Below are 18,088 nucleotides of genomic sequence, written 5' to 3'. Positions count from 1 at the left end.
GTATTATACATGTATAATCATTTTAGATGTTTTTAAAAATCTTTTAAATAATTTAAAAAGGTGTGAATATGAAGATGGTTTTGGGTATATAATTTGAGATTGCATGTTTGAGTTTACAGATTCCTTTGTTTATTTTCTTCAAATTCAGATACTTTATATTCTACCATTTCCATATTATATTTTATTTACAAGTTTGACTGTAGTGCTTATGTATGGATAAGTAAATGTACTCACTTATGACTAAATGAAAACTTTTAGAAAACCATTTTTGGCTTATATTTTCTTATGTTCATGTGGCTTATATTTTGAGTTTTCTGAACCATGTTTATATTTATTAATTTGTATTGTATTTTCTATGATGAATCAGTCATATTTTTATTTTTATTTTTATTAAGGTACAATTCTTGTAATTGTAACTTTTGGGTATCAAACTATTGACATTACTACAATCCCTGAATCCAGAATGGCTCAATCTCCTGCCTTCTTGGTGGGCTTGCTTAAGAGAATATACAGATCTTCTCACTCTCTAGGGAGTTTGTAACAGCTCTGCTCACCCTCTTGTGCCAAAAGATGGATAATTCAGATAATATGTGGGCAACCAGTTCTTACTTTTAACTCTTAACATTTTCCTTGGTACGGAACAGATAGAAGCTCTTCTTTCTCCTATTGTGTTTGGAGATGAGAAAGGCTGTTACATTACCCGGGAGATAGGAAGTGTCCTGGTATTTCACTGGGTTTGAGTGCTACTGGGCACTGCTCTTGAACTTGTGGGGTTGGGAGAGGAGGGGCGGGGTGGAAGGTTCCGAAATACTAACACTGCTAGTGTGTTTTCTAAGTACTGGCTGCCATCAAGGAATTCTGCCATGCAGTTCACCTCTAACTTAAAATGTTTGCTTCTATGAACTGGTTAGCGCTAGACTGATGTGACATTACACTGTAGTTTGTAAAAGTAACATTGAGCTGGGAAGGGTTAATGAACTAAAATTTTAACGCACGTTATCGGCAGTTCAAAACCTCAATTCTTTGTAGTTGTGTAATTTTCTTCGTTCATTGTTTTGCATGATACAAAAATCATAATTTTGGATCTGAATGCACAATTTCCTGTTTTTGAATTAGCTTGTGGTATCATAAAGCTTTTAATCTAACTTTTAAAAAGCTAAAAGCTTCTTAACTTATTGTAAAATTTCACCATCTTTAAAGTATTTTATAATTACTGCTGTCCTTTGATTTGTTTCCATTTATTTCTATTATCTTGCAGCATCTTTTATCCAAATTCTTCTTTCTTATAAATCTTGTAAGTAGGAACCAGAAGCTTCTCCTTAATTGCAGTCATGTTTTTATTTTTTTTCATAATTCCATTAAAAATTTTGATTGTCATTGTCTCTTGTAGTTTTTGCACTTGGGAAGAAAAATACTTTTCTGTGTTTTGAATGGGGAAGATTGTTGGCAAAAGCAAATTAATCTGCCTGAATCAGTCCCATTATTTCTGTACACTAGTCTGGTCATGTCATGAATTCCAGGACTTTGCACTAACTGTGTTTTGGCTTTTCTTTTTTTTTTTTAAAGCTTTAAGCTTATTTTTACACAGATTTAGTGTTTGATTTGTATGCATTCTGCATGTAGTGTTTTTCAAATGTATTATCGCTGGATAGCTTATTCAGGACTAAAAATGGCTCATGGGAAGTTGCATAAAGATTTATGCTTGACTCTGCATTCTATTAAAACTATTAAAAATAATTTAAACATTTCATGTAGAGTGATAAAAGATTTCAGAGTGATTTTCAATACACTGTGAAATCTTTTGTTAAAAATAAAAGCAACTTTCAAAGGGCTTCTGTTTCAGTGACAACGAATGACCATGATAATCTTTCTTACCAATCCAATTTTCTGATTTATCAACCTCAAGTTAGCTGCTGTCTGTGGTTGTTAAAATTCATTCTCATTTTGCTTGGTTGGGCGATTCTTTGGTGTGTGTTTTGGAGTTGGGTGGGTGGTGGGAATGCTCTCTCTCTTCCTCCCTACCCATTTCTCATCCTTACTTTGCCCTCTCCCTAAAGTATACAAACTGGCATGGGCTTGCCCATTCGATTATGATGTCTGTCTGGGTTAATATGTAAATTGCAGTAGCTATTTTTCTTAATGTTTAAGCATCATTCTGCAGGGGGAGGAAAAAGAATAAATAAGAGAAAAGCCAAATTCTTTTATTATATATCTGTATTCACATACAGATATATACACATGTACTCTGCTGATCAAAAATTCAGTTGAAGAATGCTTCTAGTAGAATCTATTAAGCTGATAATACCACTGTAAATTGTTACCATTTTCAAAGAAGATTTCAGAGAGCCCCTTCTGAAAAAAATTAAGACGTAGTTGCCAAACAAAAGCATTATTGAATTCTATTTAACAATTTAATGACACCAACACTTGATCTTTGTGTCCAGGGTCCCATGAGCCTATTTGCATATTGACAAATATAATAAAATGCTCCTTTTCTCTCCTCAGCCATTACAACACAAGCTAGCATGGAGTTTCGACGGAAAGGGTCACAAATGTCCACAGACACCATGGTTTCCAATCCTATGTTTGATGCAAGTGAATTTCCTGATAACTATGAAGCAGGAAGAGCTGAGGCTTGTGGGACACTGTGTAGGATTTTTTGTAGCAAGAAGACTGGAGAAGAGATTCTGCCAGCTTATTTATCCAGGTCTTAGAATTTTTTTGTTTATTTTTCCATTTATATAGTTTTGATGGTGAAACTATTATAGCATGGCTTGGTAGGCTGAAGTGATAAGTAAATTTTGGTCTGAAATACTTTCAAATGTCTGTAAGTAATTGGAATTTTGGCTTGAAATTCTTGCATTTTACCTGCCTCATCAAATTTGGCAAAGATCCTTAAGATGCTTTTTATTTTAAAAGCATTATTTATTTAATCATATATGACTTTTCTTAATGATGGAGAGATTTGGAATGATCACATTAATTAAATAGATTTTTAGCAGAATAGTAGGCACTACCGATGGTCCAGAAATGTTAGCTGTAAATCCGGCCTCTGAGGAGTTTATTTTCTCGAGTGAGCAAAGGCATGTACATAAGTAATAATGATCCATTGGTAATAGGAAGTTGGTAGGAGAAAGGCAGAGGTCAAGTGCTGTGGGCCTTCAGAAGAAGCAGCAGTACACACTTACCCCAGGGGTTCAGAAAAGAGTTACAGAGAATGGGGTGATTTTGCTGGACTTAAGAAGGATAGGTAGCATTTAGCATACATTAGCAGGTTGGGTATGGTCCTCTTAGGTGACTTCAGCTATCTTGGTAAATGGCTTTGCCAGCCAATTCAGTTGCTCAGGCCAGAAACTAGGAGTCATTTTAGACTCTTCTCCCTCTTCATCTTTAGATGGTAAACCATCTCCTGCCTTTCTGTTACTTAACCCGCTTTCTAATCTCCACTCTGTCCTCACCGTGACACTTTAGATCTTGTCACTTTTTTCCTAAACTAACTTGTAGCAGCCTCCTATTTTTCTTGACTCTGTTTTTCCTTCCTGAGCTGATCATTCACATAGCTGCTAAAGTGATCAACAAGACCATTCAGGTGTCTGTACCTGTTGGGTTCTCAGGAATGACGATTAAACTGAATTAGAGGGGACCAAGTGCAGAATCCTGTAGGCCTGAGACAAACTGGTACATGCAGGCAGCTAATCAGGGATATCTTAATGGGTTCTTGGCTTTAAGTAACAGGAAACCCCTCAGTGTGATTTAAGCAAAATGGTAATGAGTTATGAGAAACTGTGCTGTTTAATACATTTTAAGGTCAGGGATTGCTGTTGTGGTTCCTTACTTTATTTCAGCTCTTGCAGCAGGGCCTCACAAAGGGCAGGGATCAGAAACTAGAAAGTGTTCAAGGAACAAAACAATTTTCTTCCTTTCTGTTTCTCTGTCTTCATGGTCTCCTAGAACTGCTTCATTCTTCTCTGCAGATTATTTTCTTATATTCAGTAGGCTTCTGAATTTCCAAATTCCATGGCTTTGGTCTAGATGACCAATTTCAGATACCTGGGAAGGAGGATCTGATTAATCAGGTGTCTTCCTGTGCTGTAGTCAACTACAACTATGTGGGTGGGTCACATGGATGGCTGGAGCTCATCCCTTGTGGTGAGGGCATAGTCTCAAAAGGGAGACTGTGGGTTGGGGAGATACCCCGAAGAGTAAATAGCAATAAGGGAAAAGGCTGTGACCATGAGCTTTCTGTCTGGCCCCTAAGACCAACCAAAAGAGCAGATTTGTTACAGGGCAAGTGATGAACCTACTTATGAAACTGTTGAATTTGAGATGCCTATAAAATATTAATCAACAAATATTTATCAAGTTCCTACTATGTGCCAGACACTGTGCATAGGAAGTACTGGAGTAATTAGTACAAATTATCAGTAATCAATAATTAGACATGACCTGCTTTCAAGTATCCAATACACTTTTGGTTAACAGGTCTGGAGCTCACTTGAGAGGCATAGGCTAGAGACTGATTTGATTATATTCAGGAGCTTAAAACCAGGTTAGTGCGAGAGAGAACCTAGAGTGCAGCTTGATAGCCTGTTGGATACCAGGATAGGAGGCAGGAGGAGTAAGAGTGTCTGTTACAGAAAACAGCTACAGAGGTCACAGAAGGAAAAGAAGAGAAGCGAGTAAAGGGTTGAATGCTTTAAAAAAGGCAGAGTAAGTTAAGACTTAGACATATCTTCTGGATTTAGCAATTGAGAGGCTGTTGGTTATTTGCTGACATGGTTTCAACTGAATTCTAGGAGTAGAAGCTAGATTGCAGTGTTTTGAGTAGTGACCAGGAGGTGAGGAAATTGTTTCCGAACAGGTTTGTGGAGAAAAGTGCCTCACAGTAGTAGAAGAGTTGACCGATACAGTTGCTCTTGAATGATGGAAGATCAAATACGTAGTTGATTGGGGGTTAGGAGAGGAAGCTAAAAGAAGGTGGGCTCAGGTGTATTCCTGAAAGGAGTCTTACTCAGACTCACCTCCATGTCATGGTAAATGCAGATTTCTTTCTTTCATTGTCCCCCCAGAAATGATGGGGAAGGGGAAAAGACACAACACACACCTCTTTTTTTGTTTTTCTTCAGGAATTGGGAAATACTGCAAAATTTTACTGGCATGGAATTCAGTTCACTAATTCCTCTAGTTTACTGATAATTACTGCAGTCATTTGTTTTGGTGACTTCATATGCAGGCAGCTATAACTGAGTTGCAAGGTTTAACATTTCACGAGGGTGTAATAGACATGAATCTTTTTTCTCTTTTCATTAGGAAAGATAATTTGGTTCTTAGTATATTTGCTTTTGAATTGTTCTAACTCTAGTAATACCTTTTAAAGGATAGAAATAGTGAAGAGTAGAAATAGACTTTCAGATGACTGTGTAGAAAATATTAATAATTATGAAAACAGTTGACCAGCAGTTTATTTAAAATTTTTTTCTTGCTTTCCTAGATTTTACATGCTTTTAATTCAAGGTTTGCAGATAAATGATTATGTGTGCCATCCTGTCTTGGCCAGCGTTATTCTAAACTCCCCTCCTTTGTTCTGCTGTGACTTGAAAGGGATTGATGTTGTGGTTCCTTACTTTATTTCAGCTCTTGAAACCATTTTGCCTGACAGGTAAGCTCTCACTCTGTACTAGCATATCACTTGTGGGTTTAGCTTGGTCTGTTTTTGTGCTTCCTCCCCAGTTTCCTAATTTATCCTATGCAGTTGTCTTCATAACTCAAGGGGACTCAGGTCACATTACGTGAGCATAGAACATCCAGATACACCTCATCCCTGAATTCATTTAGTTCTAATTCGTCTTGGGCATGTTGAATCATTTTTGGCCTTGTCTAGAGAGCTAAGAACAAACCAGCCTGGAGGTCCTATTTGTATAGAGTAGATGAAACATTTGAAATCAATCAGTCAGGTTTTAGTTTTCTGTAACAGTTTAACATAGAAGTTCACACACACAGGCAGATTATAAACACAGTGGAAAGTAATTACTTCACTCTTTATGAAACCAAACCCAGTGCTTATATTGTGAAAAACTGACATAATGTATATTTGGCAATAGCTAAAAACAAGCTTTGGTTTGGAAATACCAATAGCTATTTCTTGTTTGTTTGTTTGTTTGTTTGTTTTTGGCAGAGAGCTCTCAAAATTCAAAAGCTATGTAAACCCAACAGAATTGAGAAGATCTTCCATTAATATCCTCCTTTCTTTGTTGCCCCTCCCTCATCATTTTGGCACAGTCAGATCTGAGGTAATGTTTTACTGAAGTTTTTTATATTCTGTATTTTATTTTGTGAACTTAAGTCAAATTGTATTTTAAAAATGGAACCTGGGCTTTTTAAAACTTTTCTCAGATTATTTCAATCAAATCCACAAAGTTGATTTGTTTTTCTTCTGTCAGCCAGCCAGCCTGGCTTGGTCTACTGTTGGAGGTGACAACAGCTAGTGAGAGCTAATAGTAGCATGTGTTGTGTGAGTTAGTGCCAGACTTAGCACAGGGGCTACTACTAGTCAGATCGAAAGCCTTGCCTGTTAGCCTGGTCTCTGTCCATTGTAGGAGTTGCTACACGGGCATAGTGCACCACAGCAGTTGATGGTGAATATTGTTTGTTTCTTCCATAGGTGGTCCTGGAAGGAAAGTTTAGTAATGATGACAGCTCTTCATATGATAAACCAATAACTTTTTTGTCCCTGAAGTTGCGACTTGTGAATATACTAATAGGTGCCTTGCAAACAGAAACGGACCCCAACAACACTCAGATGATACTAGGTTTGTGTTCACACGGTTTTTTGTAAGAGAACCCATACGCTGTTGACCTCAGGCGTGCTTGGAAGGCAGGGGTCAGTGATGAAGCCTGAGCCCAATACAGCTGTATTTATTCTGAATCAGAGGCAGAATATGTTTGCTTTTGCATGTGCAAAAGTTTAAAGGGGTGAGATGAGGGAAGAGAAAAGCGTTACAGTTATCTTAGGGGGTCATTTTTGCTTAGTTTTCTTTGTGCTATTTTTCCTTTCCCTCTTGTCTTTCCTCTCTCCTCCTTTCCCCTTACTCCCTTCTTCCTTTTCCCTCTTCCTCCCCCCCACCCCTATATCTGCATTTTCCTCTGCATCCTGCCCATTGTGTCCATGGGGAAGAATTTTGAGTCTGGTACAAATCTGGACGCTGTGTCAGAACCCTGCCGGGAGGAAACTGAAAAATAGCTGTTGCTGTGCTTCCTCCCTTTTTTCTTAATGTTCTCTATTGGTCTCCTGATCATACTGATTCTCTGTTTTATTTTTAGTTTTTAAAAAATTTTTTAAGATTTTATTTATTTATTTGTCAGAGAGAGAGAGAGAGGGCACAAGCAGGGTGAGTGGCAGGCAGAGAGAGAAGCAAACTCCCCATTGAGCAGGGAGCCCAGTGTGGGACTTGATCCTAGTACTCTGGGATCATGACTTGAGCCAAAGGCAGACACTTAACTGACTGAGCCACAAAGGTGTGCCTGATTCTCTCTTTTAAATGGCTCATTATTCTGCTCACTGCCATATATTAAGCCATATATATTGTTTTTCAGCTTGATTACTACAATTGTCTCTTTCTGTACTTTTGACTTTTCATCAAAGCCAAGAGCATGGCCATAAGTACAGGTGCTCTGAGGACAGTACTAAAGAACTGAATGGTATGGCTTTCATCCTTGAGCAAATCTTATTGTAGAAAGACTATTCTCACAAAGTGTTAGGTAATAACAGAGGGAAGAGCTGATTGCATGTCTTGTTCAGTGTCTTCACTGTTGAGAGAAGAAACCAACAGCAAGGAAGACCTTCATGGGGGGAAGTGGAGGTTAAATTTGATCTTGTAGGGCAGAATTTGAATAGGTAGAAATGACGTTAGGTTTTCATTTTAGGAGACGAAATGTCGTTGCCAAAGAATTGGTAGTGGTAGGAATAGTTGGACTGAGTGTTCTGGAAGTATGTATAGTATGTTATGCAGTGAGAAGGTGGAATAAATAGGGAAGAATAAATCCTTTCATTTTGAAAGAGTTGAAAGAACAGATTAAATCTTGCTATGAGGGGGCCTCCAAGTTGTGTTTTAGGTTATTGAAATAATGTATCACTTGAAATCAGATAATTTTCTACAGAGTTGTTTAGTTCTGCCTTACCCTTGCCCTGAAGAGCTCTGTATGTACATTTCAAGGAAGAGTCACTTGTCAGCTCTTGCCATAGATTGGCAAAGTTGAGTCTGTCCTCTCTTTATTTATTGTGGACAAGAGTACTCCCACACTGAGATGAGAAGCAGTGTGCTAGGCTCATCATCTTATTTCTGTTCTAGCCTTTCTAAGGCTGTAAGTTCCTTGATAGTAAATATGCGCAGCTTGCCTTCAAAATATGCAGCCAGGGGTAGCCCTCAACCGTGTGGCTTTAATCATTCTTAAAAAGCAGTCTGATCAAGGGCATGTGGGTGGCTCAGTTGGTTGAGCGTCCAACTGATGATTTCCGCTCAGATCATGATTTCATAGGTTGTGGAATCAAGTCCCACATCTCGAGCCCCAGGCTCTGTGCCCTGCAGGGAGTCTGCTTGAGATTCTCCCTCTGCTCCTCCCCCCACACATGCCCTCTCCTTCTCTAGCTTACTTTCCCTCAAGTAAATAAAATAAGTAAATAAATAAATCTTTTAAAAAAAGGGGCAGTCTGATCAGAAAGATATAGCTGTGATTTTTGTTATTTTTCCTTTATTTCTAAAACAACAATCAGTTTTTTAAACGTATTCCATAATATTTTTCTTAGTTTGGGGGTACCGGGATGGCTCGGTCAGTTGGGCATCTGCCTTCATCTCGGATCATGATCCCGGGGTCCTGGGATCCAGTTCTGCATTGGGGTCTCTGCTTGGTGGGGAGCCTACTTCTCCCCCTCCCTCTGCCTGCTGCTCTGAATACTTGTGATCTCTCTCTCTCTCTGCCTCTGTGTCCAATGAATGAATAAAATCTTTAAAATATGTATATATTTTTTTCTTAGTTTGTAATAGCCTTGAAATTGAGATGCTTACAACTGGTCTGAAATACCAGTTTAAAAATATCTGATAGTGGTCATATTTTTATATAGTTAAGTTTGACCTTCAAGTTTATTTTAGAAAATGTGGCTTTAAAACACATTTGATGATTGATGCGATGGCAGATCAGAATTAGGGCATTTCTAAAGAGTGTCTTTTTCATACCAGTCAATAGATTTATTAGTAATTTTATGGACATTTCAAGAGTAGTCAGCTAAAATCATATTCTTATCTCTTTTGAGATATGTTAGCCATTTTAATATTCTTACCATATATTTAAATAAAATGCTTTTTTTTTTCTCTTACAGGGGCAATGTTAAATATTGTTCAAGATTCAGCACTTTTAGAAGCCATTGGTTGCCAAATGGAGATGGTAAGAAGCATACCACATGTTATCTGTCAGAATATCAGCATCTGATTAGATGTAAATTGCATTCCAAAATGTTTGTCCTTGTGATTTTTAAAGGCATTTGTTTCTAAATTCAGCTCATTTATTCAGAAGGATCATATTTTAAAATAAGTATTTTGAGGTTTTTTTTACCTTTCAGTGTTTCCTTAGCCATTCATCAGGTCCTTGAGAGATTCTGCACGAGAGACATATCAGCCAAATGCAGTCTTTATTTCTGGACAGTCTCTACTTAAAACTCTTAACTTCTTTATTGTGCTGGTGAACTGGCTTGAATAATCTAAGAAAAGCCCCCTATTCTATAATTCTTCCTAGTAGATCTAATGCTGTCCAGAAACAAGCATTGAGCTTATTCTTTTCCATCTCATCAGCTCTTTGAGCTTCCCTAGACCAAAGTTTGAAGATCCCCAAAAGCACCAATATTTCCAAATTAAAAAAGCTTCCTAGAGACTCCCACTGCCCCTTGCTTCTGGCTTCAGAATAGGTGACCTCCCACCTGGAGTAGAGGCAGGAGAGTGGAGAAATAGAGTATTCTGGAATGAGCTGGATAGATACAGGATGGGTGATCAAATTATTATTAAGGAAATTATATTTGTATCCTAGTAGGTGGCTAATAATCAGCTGATCTGGATATAATGAATTTTGTTTATTGGGGGAAAAAATGAGAGAAACCTTTAACAGATAGCCCCTACATGCCTAGGAGTTAATCTTTATACTAACCATGATATCTTATTGTTTGTGTTCTATGATGTAACTACATTTGAAAGTTACTGTTGCTTATTTGTGTTGTATTTTTAATAAGCTTGTACTCCTGAAGTTTTGCTTAGGAGGTATTGGGTAATTCTTAAAGGACCCAGAGTCATTAGCTAGTGAAGTCAAGTGAAGGTAGAAAAGGACTTCGGATGCCCCTTTGCAAAGAACACTGCGGAATGGACACCCATAATCATCAGACCCTTCATACCCTTTAGTAGATGGTGTCTACGCAAAAACATCGTAGTAGTTTTAATCCCTTGTCTGTTTTTATCTGTGTATCAGTTTGTGCTACTGCTCTGGCCCATTCCGTTTTATCAACATGGCTTTTAATGACTGACTTCTATCTGTAGTTGTCAATTTCGGGTGTAGTCCTCAAATATTTAATCCATTTTTATTTAACTAGGGTGGTGGAGAGAATAACCTGAAGAGTCATAGTCGCACTAATAGTGGTATTAGTTCAGCAAGTGGTGGAAGCACAGAGCCCACAACTCCTGACAGTGAAAGACCTGCTCAAGCTCTCCTAAGGGATTATGGTAAGCCATGTTTGTTTTTTTGAAATCCAAAGATTATTGAGTAACTTTTAATGCCCAGATATATAAAACAAAATCTTTTTAAACAAAATTTGAATGTTCGTGATTTTAATGTATTTAAGTATTATACTTAAATGTATAAATTAAGTATAATAACCTAATACTTACTAGTCTAAAAGATGTTTTAAAAGGAAACAAATCTTGTAAAATTACCTCTATAGTTTTTAGTAACTAGATTTTGGGTAGTTTTTTAGATGTTATAAATGATTACAGTGGGTGGCAATTTATGGGTTCTGTTACCAGCTACTGGTTATACAGAGAAGTAGAATGTGCTCTGCCTCAGGCTTTAATGAGAGAGCCAGCACATCAATTATTGCAGTATGGTAAGTGGAGTGATAAAATGTACATTAGAACCCAGAGAAGAGAGTCTTTGTGTTTAAAAACTACACCCTACTATAACTGGTTAGATTTTTTAGTCACAAATTTTAAGCAAAGGTGAAGAAGCATTTGCTAGCAGAGCATCCTATTCAGTGATGTCCTTTACCTTGGCAATTACTTTATGGGTTCTGTGAATTTGTGGGTGCCTTTTCTTTTATACATAATTATTAATATCGTGTTGAATCTCTGAGTGCTAGTCCAACATGACTGGAGTGAAATCTAGATCCTTAGATATGAATTCAATTTTTTAATTACCTGGAGAATTCATGAGCCTAGGAGTCTAGGCATGTTTAAGTTTGCTTTCAGTATCCTTGAGCACGTCAAATACATTGGGTCATCGTGTGGTTATTCAGCAAATTTAAAAATTGCATTTATGAAGAAGTTATTTAAATTGTTATTCATTATGTTCATGGGTTTAAATATAGGTGAAAATTTGTTTTTCATGCTTTCTAAACACTTCTAAAAAACTTTTTGAATTATTGTACGTGTTCTAATATAAATGTTTGAAGTGATTATTGTTTGTTTCAGCCTTTTGAACTGGTGTTAGTTCTGGTTGTAATGTCGTAAAGTAGTTTTTACTAAGAAATCCAGATTTGTGTTAGTGTTGCATGAATGTCTCTCTTTAATGATCATTCCTTTTTCTGTTGTCACTGCCCTCTTTCTGATAGGATCGACAGGTATAATGTCCCTAAAGCTTCCTTTATAAATTCAATTTAATTTGTCCTAATTTTTTATTAGCTAAGTAGTGATTACTTTTAAATGTAGAACTGGAGGCCAAATAAAAACATGGCGACTTGGTTATTTAATTCTTTTAGAAGTATTAAAGTAGCTTTGGAGAATTAAATGTCAAAATATGTTTGAGAAGGCATTGCATGTGACTTTTGATAGTTTAAACCCTGAAAATAATTTCAGCAGATGTTTTAGGGTATTCTTAGTGTCTGAGGAGATTCTAAAATGTGAATTCTCTTTTCTGTACAATTCCAAGGATATAATTGATAGCGTTTTCATTGTTTTTTTGAAAATGTAACTCTCTATGAGTTAATCAAGAAATTCTAAGATATATTGAACTGCCAAATCCTAGTGGATGTCTGTGTAAAAGTACCTGAGCTGGGAGCTAAAAGCTGCTTCAGTCCAGTGTGTGTGCCCTATGCACTGTTGTTCAGTCAGGCTTGATGCTCAGGCCCATGGGGTGGGGAGCATAGCACTGTGTGGGTGCCCGTCATGCTCACTGTGGCTGCTGTGGTCTGTGCCTGGTGGAATGCTGTGCTTCTTGTTACTAATGCTTAGTTGTTTTCCCTCCCTGTGGGATGTGGCATTGGGGTTATATCCTAGCTCTTAATACAGATTCAGCTGCTGGGCTCCTGATTCGCAGCATTCATCTTGTCACCCAAAGACTCAACTCCCAGTGGCGCCAAGACATGAGCATATCACTGGCAGCTCTAGAGCTCCTCTCTGGCCTGGCAAAGGTGAGGAGAACAGTTCTTTTATTTTAGCCCAATAGCTGTGGACCGTGAGTTCTTTCCCTGTATTGCTTTACTCCTTGATGTGGGTATTACAGTGTTGCTCATACTCAAGCATAGTTTTATCCAGAGTGCAAAAATGGGCCTCCAAGTGAAATTTTACAACGTGAACATTTGAACATTACTTTTTTAAATAGGTTCAAAGATTATGAATGATACTTTTGCTGTTAAGTTACAGGAAACATTTCAATACTTGCTATTTATTTGCATGTGATAATAGAATACCTGTTGGTTTTGTATTTGCTTATAATACCCTTACATTTTCAACATGACATTTTGTGTCATTGTAGGATCATCTGATTTTAATAAATGCACACAAAAATATGCATAAATCTCAAAATATTTATGCTGAATAGAAGCCAGGCCCCCAAAAAAGAATACTTTTTTTTTTTTTGTATAAAACTAAAAAATGCAGATTAACCTGTATTGACAGAACGCATATCAGTAATAACCTAAGGAAGGGGCATAAAGGAAGTGGAAGAGGGGATTAGAAGGGTACATGAGGACATTTTGGGAGGTGATGGATAGGTCTACTGTTTTGATTTTGGTGATAGTTCACAAGTGTATACTTATGCCAAAATTTATGAAATTGTTCACTTTAAATAGTTTTAAATAGTTTAAATAGTTTCCTGTATGTTAATTATACCTCTGAGCAGCTACACAGAACTTTATATCCCATAGAGCATCACTGCAGAGTTGGGTTAGGGGGCTTCAGAAATGTATATGCATCCCATTGGCAGCTATTCTTTTGATAGCTGGCAATGATGAATAGGTACACCCCAGGAATTTAGGTTTTTAGCCAATGAAAAAATATGCTAAAATGAAATAACTGTTTTATTTTATTTATTTATTTTTTAAAAGATTTTTATTTATTTATTTGACAGAGATCACAAGCAGGCAGAGAGGCAGGCAGAGACAGGAGAGGAAGCAGGCTCTCTGCTGAGCAGAGAGCCCGATGCAGGGCTCAGTCCCAGGACCCTGGGATCATGACCTGAGCCGAAGGCAGAGGCTTTAACCCACTGAGCCAGCATTCTTTCTGATTTTATAGAGTATTATGATATATCTGAAATATTCTGTTCCTCTGTATAAATATTTTATTTATTTATTTTTAAGATTTATTTATTTATTTTAGAGCGTGGGAGGAAGGGCAAAGGGAGAGGGGGGAGAGAATCTCAAGGACACTCCACCCCCTAGCACAGAGCCCAACATGGGACTCAATCTCACAATCCTGAGATCATGACCCGAGCCAAAATCAAGAGATGGACACTCAACCGATTGAGCTACCCAGGTGCATTTGTGTAAATAATATTTTAAAAAGTGAGGCTTCCTGTGGTGTATCCCAGTGTCAGAAAGGTCAGGCTACAGTGTAGATAGTTTGAAATTAGTACAATGGTTTCTGGCTAACTGTGTTCCCCATATGAATATGCTCAGGTGAAGGTGATGGTTGACTCTGGAGACCGGAAGCGAGCCATCAGTTCCGTGTGCAGCTACATTGTGTACCAGTGTAGTCGGCCAGCTCCTCTTCACTCCCGGGATCTGCACTCCATGATCGTAGCAGCTTTTCAGTGTCTCTGTGTCTGGCTGACAGAGCACCCTGATATGCTTGATGAAAAGGTTAGATTACTAGATCTTAAAACAGGAAGGAGAAACAAAAATGTGTGTTGGGAAGACGCTTCTTAAAAGAGAATATTTAAATACAATATTACATACTTTAAACTGAATATACTTGTTATATTTCGGTAGAACACTTGTCCTTTTGAGCACAGCTCAAAAATTGTCATCATGCTTAATTAATTAATTTGGTTGCAAATTAATGCAATAGAGAACTTCTTTTGAAAGATAGAGCCTTCACTAATTTATCTGAACTATCGAAAATTCTTTCCTGAAAGGATGTGGTAGTTTCAAGATGGCCAAAAGGCACTTTGGTCACTCATTGCCAAACTTTGAAGGGCAGTTGGTAGCCAGGCTGAAAACCTAGAGCACAACTTGCCATTAGTGGTTTGGCTGTATATAAAAATTTCATTTCACATATTTTCTACTTTCAAGTAGGCACAGATATCTAAGCTGGTTTCCCTTGCCATTGTTCCATTTAATATCTTCCTTATAGGGAGGCAGACAGTTATCAAGAATTCATAGTATAAATAAGAGTTATCAGGCCCATTGAGTATTTATGGAGAACTTTATATCATTTTAAAATAATACTGTTGATTAAATCTTAGTTACTTTCATTATGGCTTCTAAAGTTATGGTACCAAAGAATTGCTTAAGAATTTCAGTAACTGATGAACTTCCCTTTGGATAATCTAATGTCTTAATGTCTTAAACCACCCCAGGTTTAACTGAATTACTGTTCTCTTAAACTTGGGCTTTCGTGATTTTTGTAGTCTGTGGTAATTTTATAAGAATTACGATTGATAAGATTGAATTCAATTTATCATTATTATTTAACTCTGAGCATTCAAATACAGTACTTTGAAGAAAAATTAGGGGGCAAAGTTTATTATATTATTGTGAAATTAATGTACACCTATTAAAATGAGAAGGAAACTGCAGCCCACCACTAAAACACAACGACTGTTGCATATTGCTGTAGTTCCTTATCTTCTCACAAAATAGGTGTATTACAAAAACTGATTTGCCTTTCCTGCTTCTAGGACTGTCTTAAGGAGGTATTGGAGATTGTGGAACTGGGTATTTCAGGAAGTAAGTCCAAGAACAGTGAGCAAGAGGTCAAGTACAAAGGAGATAAGGAGCCAAATCCTGCGTCTATGAGGGTAAAGGATGCTGCAGAAGCCACCCTAACATGGTATGAAAGTGACTGCAGAGGGATTGCGCCTGGCAATTAGATGGGGTTAGCTATGATCCATGTTGTTTCCTCTCCTCCCCAGTTGTTCAGCATGAAGTGATGTAACCTACTAGGATGCTTTTTCTTTAGAAATAAAATGGAAAGGAAAAACTTATTTTGGGGACCAAAAGAAACCAGGAATGTGGGGCTGAGAGTTTGGGTCCTTGTTTTTCTGTGCTAGTTGGCGTTAACTGAAGTTGTATCACGTTAGAGTTAGGATCTTGGAGAGCCTTACTCTTCCTCTTCACTTTGGTGCCTGAGTGCAGAGATGGGATCTGCCTGAACTCCCTCTATTAAGTCTCCTGCTTCTTAGCTCAGTGGTGTGTATTCGGTTAAATTTATAGTACATATTAGAAGTGCATTCAGTCAAGATTTATGAGCTCCCTCTTATGAACTTGGTTAAAGGATTGTAAAGATACATCAGGTTTGGTCACCACCCTAAAAGAGCTTCTTGTCCAATATGGAAGATGAGAGATGAGCACAAATAGCTATAATGTTAGGTGGAGAGTAAGTGCTGCAGGAAGAGAGGTATAATAACATGCTTGACAGGGGAAAGGAATACTACTAGACAAGGGGAAATCAAAGATTTCTAGAGAAGATGACTTTGGACCTGACTTTTACAGGATGGGTGAAGTTTCATCAAAAGCTGGATTACAGAGTAGTTAAGGCAGCAAGAAGATTTCTATTCTCATCATTTTGGTGGTGAAGGGATGGAGACAGGTTGGAACCTTAGCAAAGGTTAGAGATTCCTTAGCAGAGATTCCTGAGAGAGTTTGCATTTGGCTGGTAAGTGGGGAGAGTGGAAAGAGGGAAGGCAGGCATTTATGGATTGAAGGGAAGGGTTGAGTGGAGATCATTAGGTAGAGTCACAATACAGATGGAAAGATGGGGCTTATGAAAGGGTAATTGTGGGTGAAGACACAGAAAACATAAAAGCAGGAAGGAGGATGTCCAGTCAATCAGTATTGGCTCATCTTGGTCTTAAAGTGGTGGGCTAGACTGCTTGCAGATTTGTATCTAAATCAGCCCTTATCAGGATCCCAGAATCTTTTGAGTTCAGTGGTCTATTTATCACTTGGGGCATGGACAGTAAAGTTGGATTTATTTCTCTTACTCATGGGCTTTGGTCATTCAGTACATTTTTAGAATCATGCATGCATTAGTTCAGTCTTGCTTACTGCACTAGCTAGGCTTTCGGTGTGCTTCTGGAGGTTTGGCTAATAGTTAGAAAATCAGAAAAATGTGAATGCAATTGTTTAAACATGTACTTACACAGGCAATGAGTACTAGAAATAATAAAAGTTGGGAGGGGTACCTGGATGGCTCAGTATCTAACTCTTGGGTTTTGTTTTTGAAGATTTTATTTATCTGAGAGAGAGAGTGTGAGTGAGCAGAGGAAGGACAGAGGAAGAAGCAGACTCCCCCCGAGCAGGGAGCCTGATGCGGCGCTTGATTCCAGGGCCCTGAGCCAAATGCAGACACTTAACTGACTGAGCCACCCAGGCGTCCTTCCGGCTCTTGGTTTTTGGCTCAGGTCATGTAAGATTGAGCCCCGAGTTGGGCTTTGCGGCCAGCGGAGAGTCTGCTCAATGATTAACTTCCTCTGCCCCTCCCCACACACGTGTGTGTGCGCGCGTGCGCGCGCTCATGCACGCGCACTCCTGCATGCACGCACATGAGCATGTGCTCTCTCTCTTTCAAATAAATCCTTAAAAAAAGTTCAGAGAGAAGACCATTTGGGGGTGGAGTAGACTGAAAAACTTTATAAAAGAAATGAGCTTTAATATGTGCCTGGAAGAGTAAGAAGGATATGGAGAGAAAGGGGGAGAGCCCTTCTCACTGGGAACTCTGTATTATACAAAAGTTAAGTTGGCTTATCCTAATCTGGATGGGGCATTCCTGTGAGAGTATGACGTTGTAAGAACTGGATATGTGCTCAGAATGAGTAGTGAGCCCTGGCTTCCAGGCAACCTAGCTAGTGGTTATCTAGGTGGTTCAATGTTTTATCTGCAGCTGTCTTGTTTCTTCTGCCAACTCCACAAATGGTATCTCCAGTTACCAGTCCTGAAGAGGGCCCTGCAGAGTACCGTCATCATGAAACCCGTCCCAAATCAAATCTCTTCCTCAAAATTACTGCTTTTTGTCTGCATCACTGCTGTTTTCCGGTTATGCAAACACAAACCTTTGTCTTTTTTGTCTGATTTATCTCTACTTTTTCTGTCATTCCCTATATGAAACCAGTGACTAAGTCAGTAGACTTTATTTATAGAAGTATTTCCTCCATCCCCTCTAACCTCGGCATCCTGGTCTAGGCCCTTCTCACTTCTTGCCTAATTTCCCTGTTTTTAATCTCACCCTATTCATCTTGCATTCCATTTTTTAATTCATCCTTAGGCACTGTTTTTTATTTCCTGCTGCTTAAGTGATTGAAAACTGAATAGATCTCTGTTTCCTGCCATGTTGTCTGAACTCCTTGTCTGGTTGTCAAGGCTCTCCTTATTCTGTCCCCACTCATACTGTCTGATCTTTCC

At 38.2% G+C, this 18,088-nt stretch overlaps 1 protein-coding gene across 2 annotated transcripts in view; it reads left to right on the top strand.

Annotated features, from left to right (window-relative positions):
* Positions 1–18,088, top strand: part of LOC111141403 (Ral GTPase activating protein non-catalytic beta subunit) — an 87,664-nt gene that overhangs the window by 32,116 nt on the left and 37,460 nt on the right. Inside the window, exons 10-18 of one of the 2 annotated variants that reach the window (XM_022493925.1) lie at positions 2,506–2,707; positions 5,492–5,659; positions 6,176–6,290; positions 6,662–6,809; positions 9,374–9,438; positions 10,628–10,757; positions 12,537–12,658; positions 14,144–14,326; positions 15,367–15,518. In XM_022493925.1, coding sequence (XP_022349633.1) covers positions 2,506–2,707; positions 5,492–5,659; positions 6,176–6,290; positions 6,662–6,809; positions 9,374–9,438; positions 10,628–10,757; positions 12,537–12,658; positions 14,144–14,326; positions 15,367–15,518 — 1,285 coding nt within the window. Of the gene's footprint in view, positions 1–2,505; positions 2,708–5,491; positions 5,660–6,175; positions 6,291–6,661; positions 6,810–9,373; positions 9,439–10,627; positions 10,758–12,524; positions 12,659–14,143; positions 14,327–15,366; positions 15,519–18,088 lie in introns of both variants that reach the window. The other variant, XM_022493924.1, reaches the window with a different exon arrangement.

This window comes from Enhydra lutris, unplaced genomic scaffold (assembly GCF_002288905.1).
Source record: "Enhydra lutris kenyoni isolate GAN:26980312 unplaced genomic scaffold, ASM228890v2 scaffoldscaffold6, whole genome shotgun sequence".
NCBI classification, from domain to species: Eukaryota; Metazoa; Chordata; class Mammalia; order Carnivora; family Mustelidae; genus Enhydra; species Enhydra lutris.
Note: the sequence above shows the minus strand (reverse complement) of the source record. Positions and strands in the feature narration are given on the sequence as shown.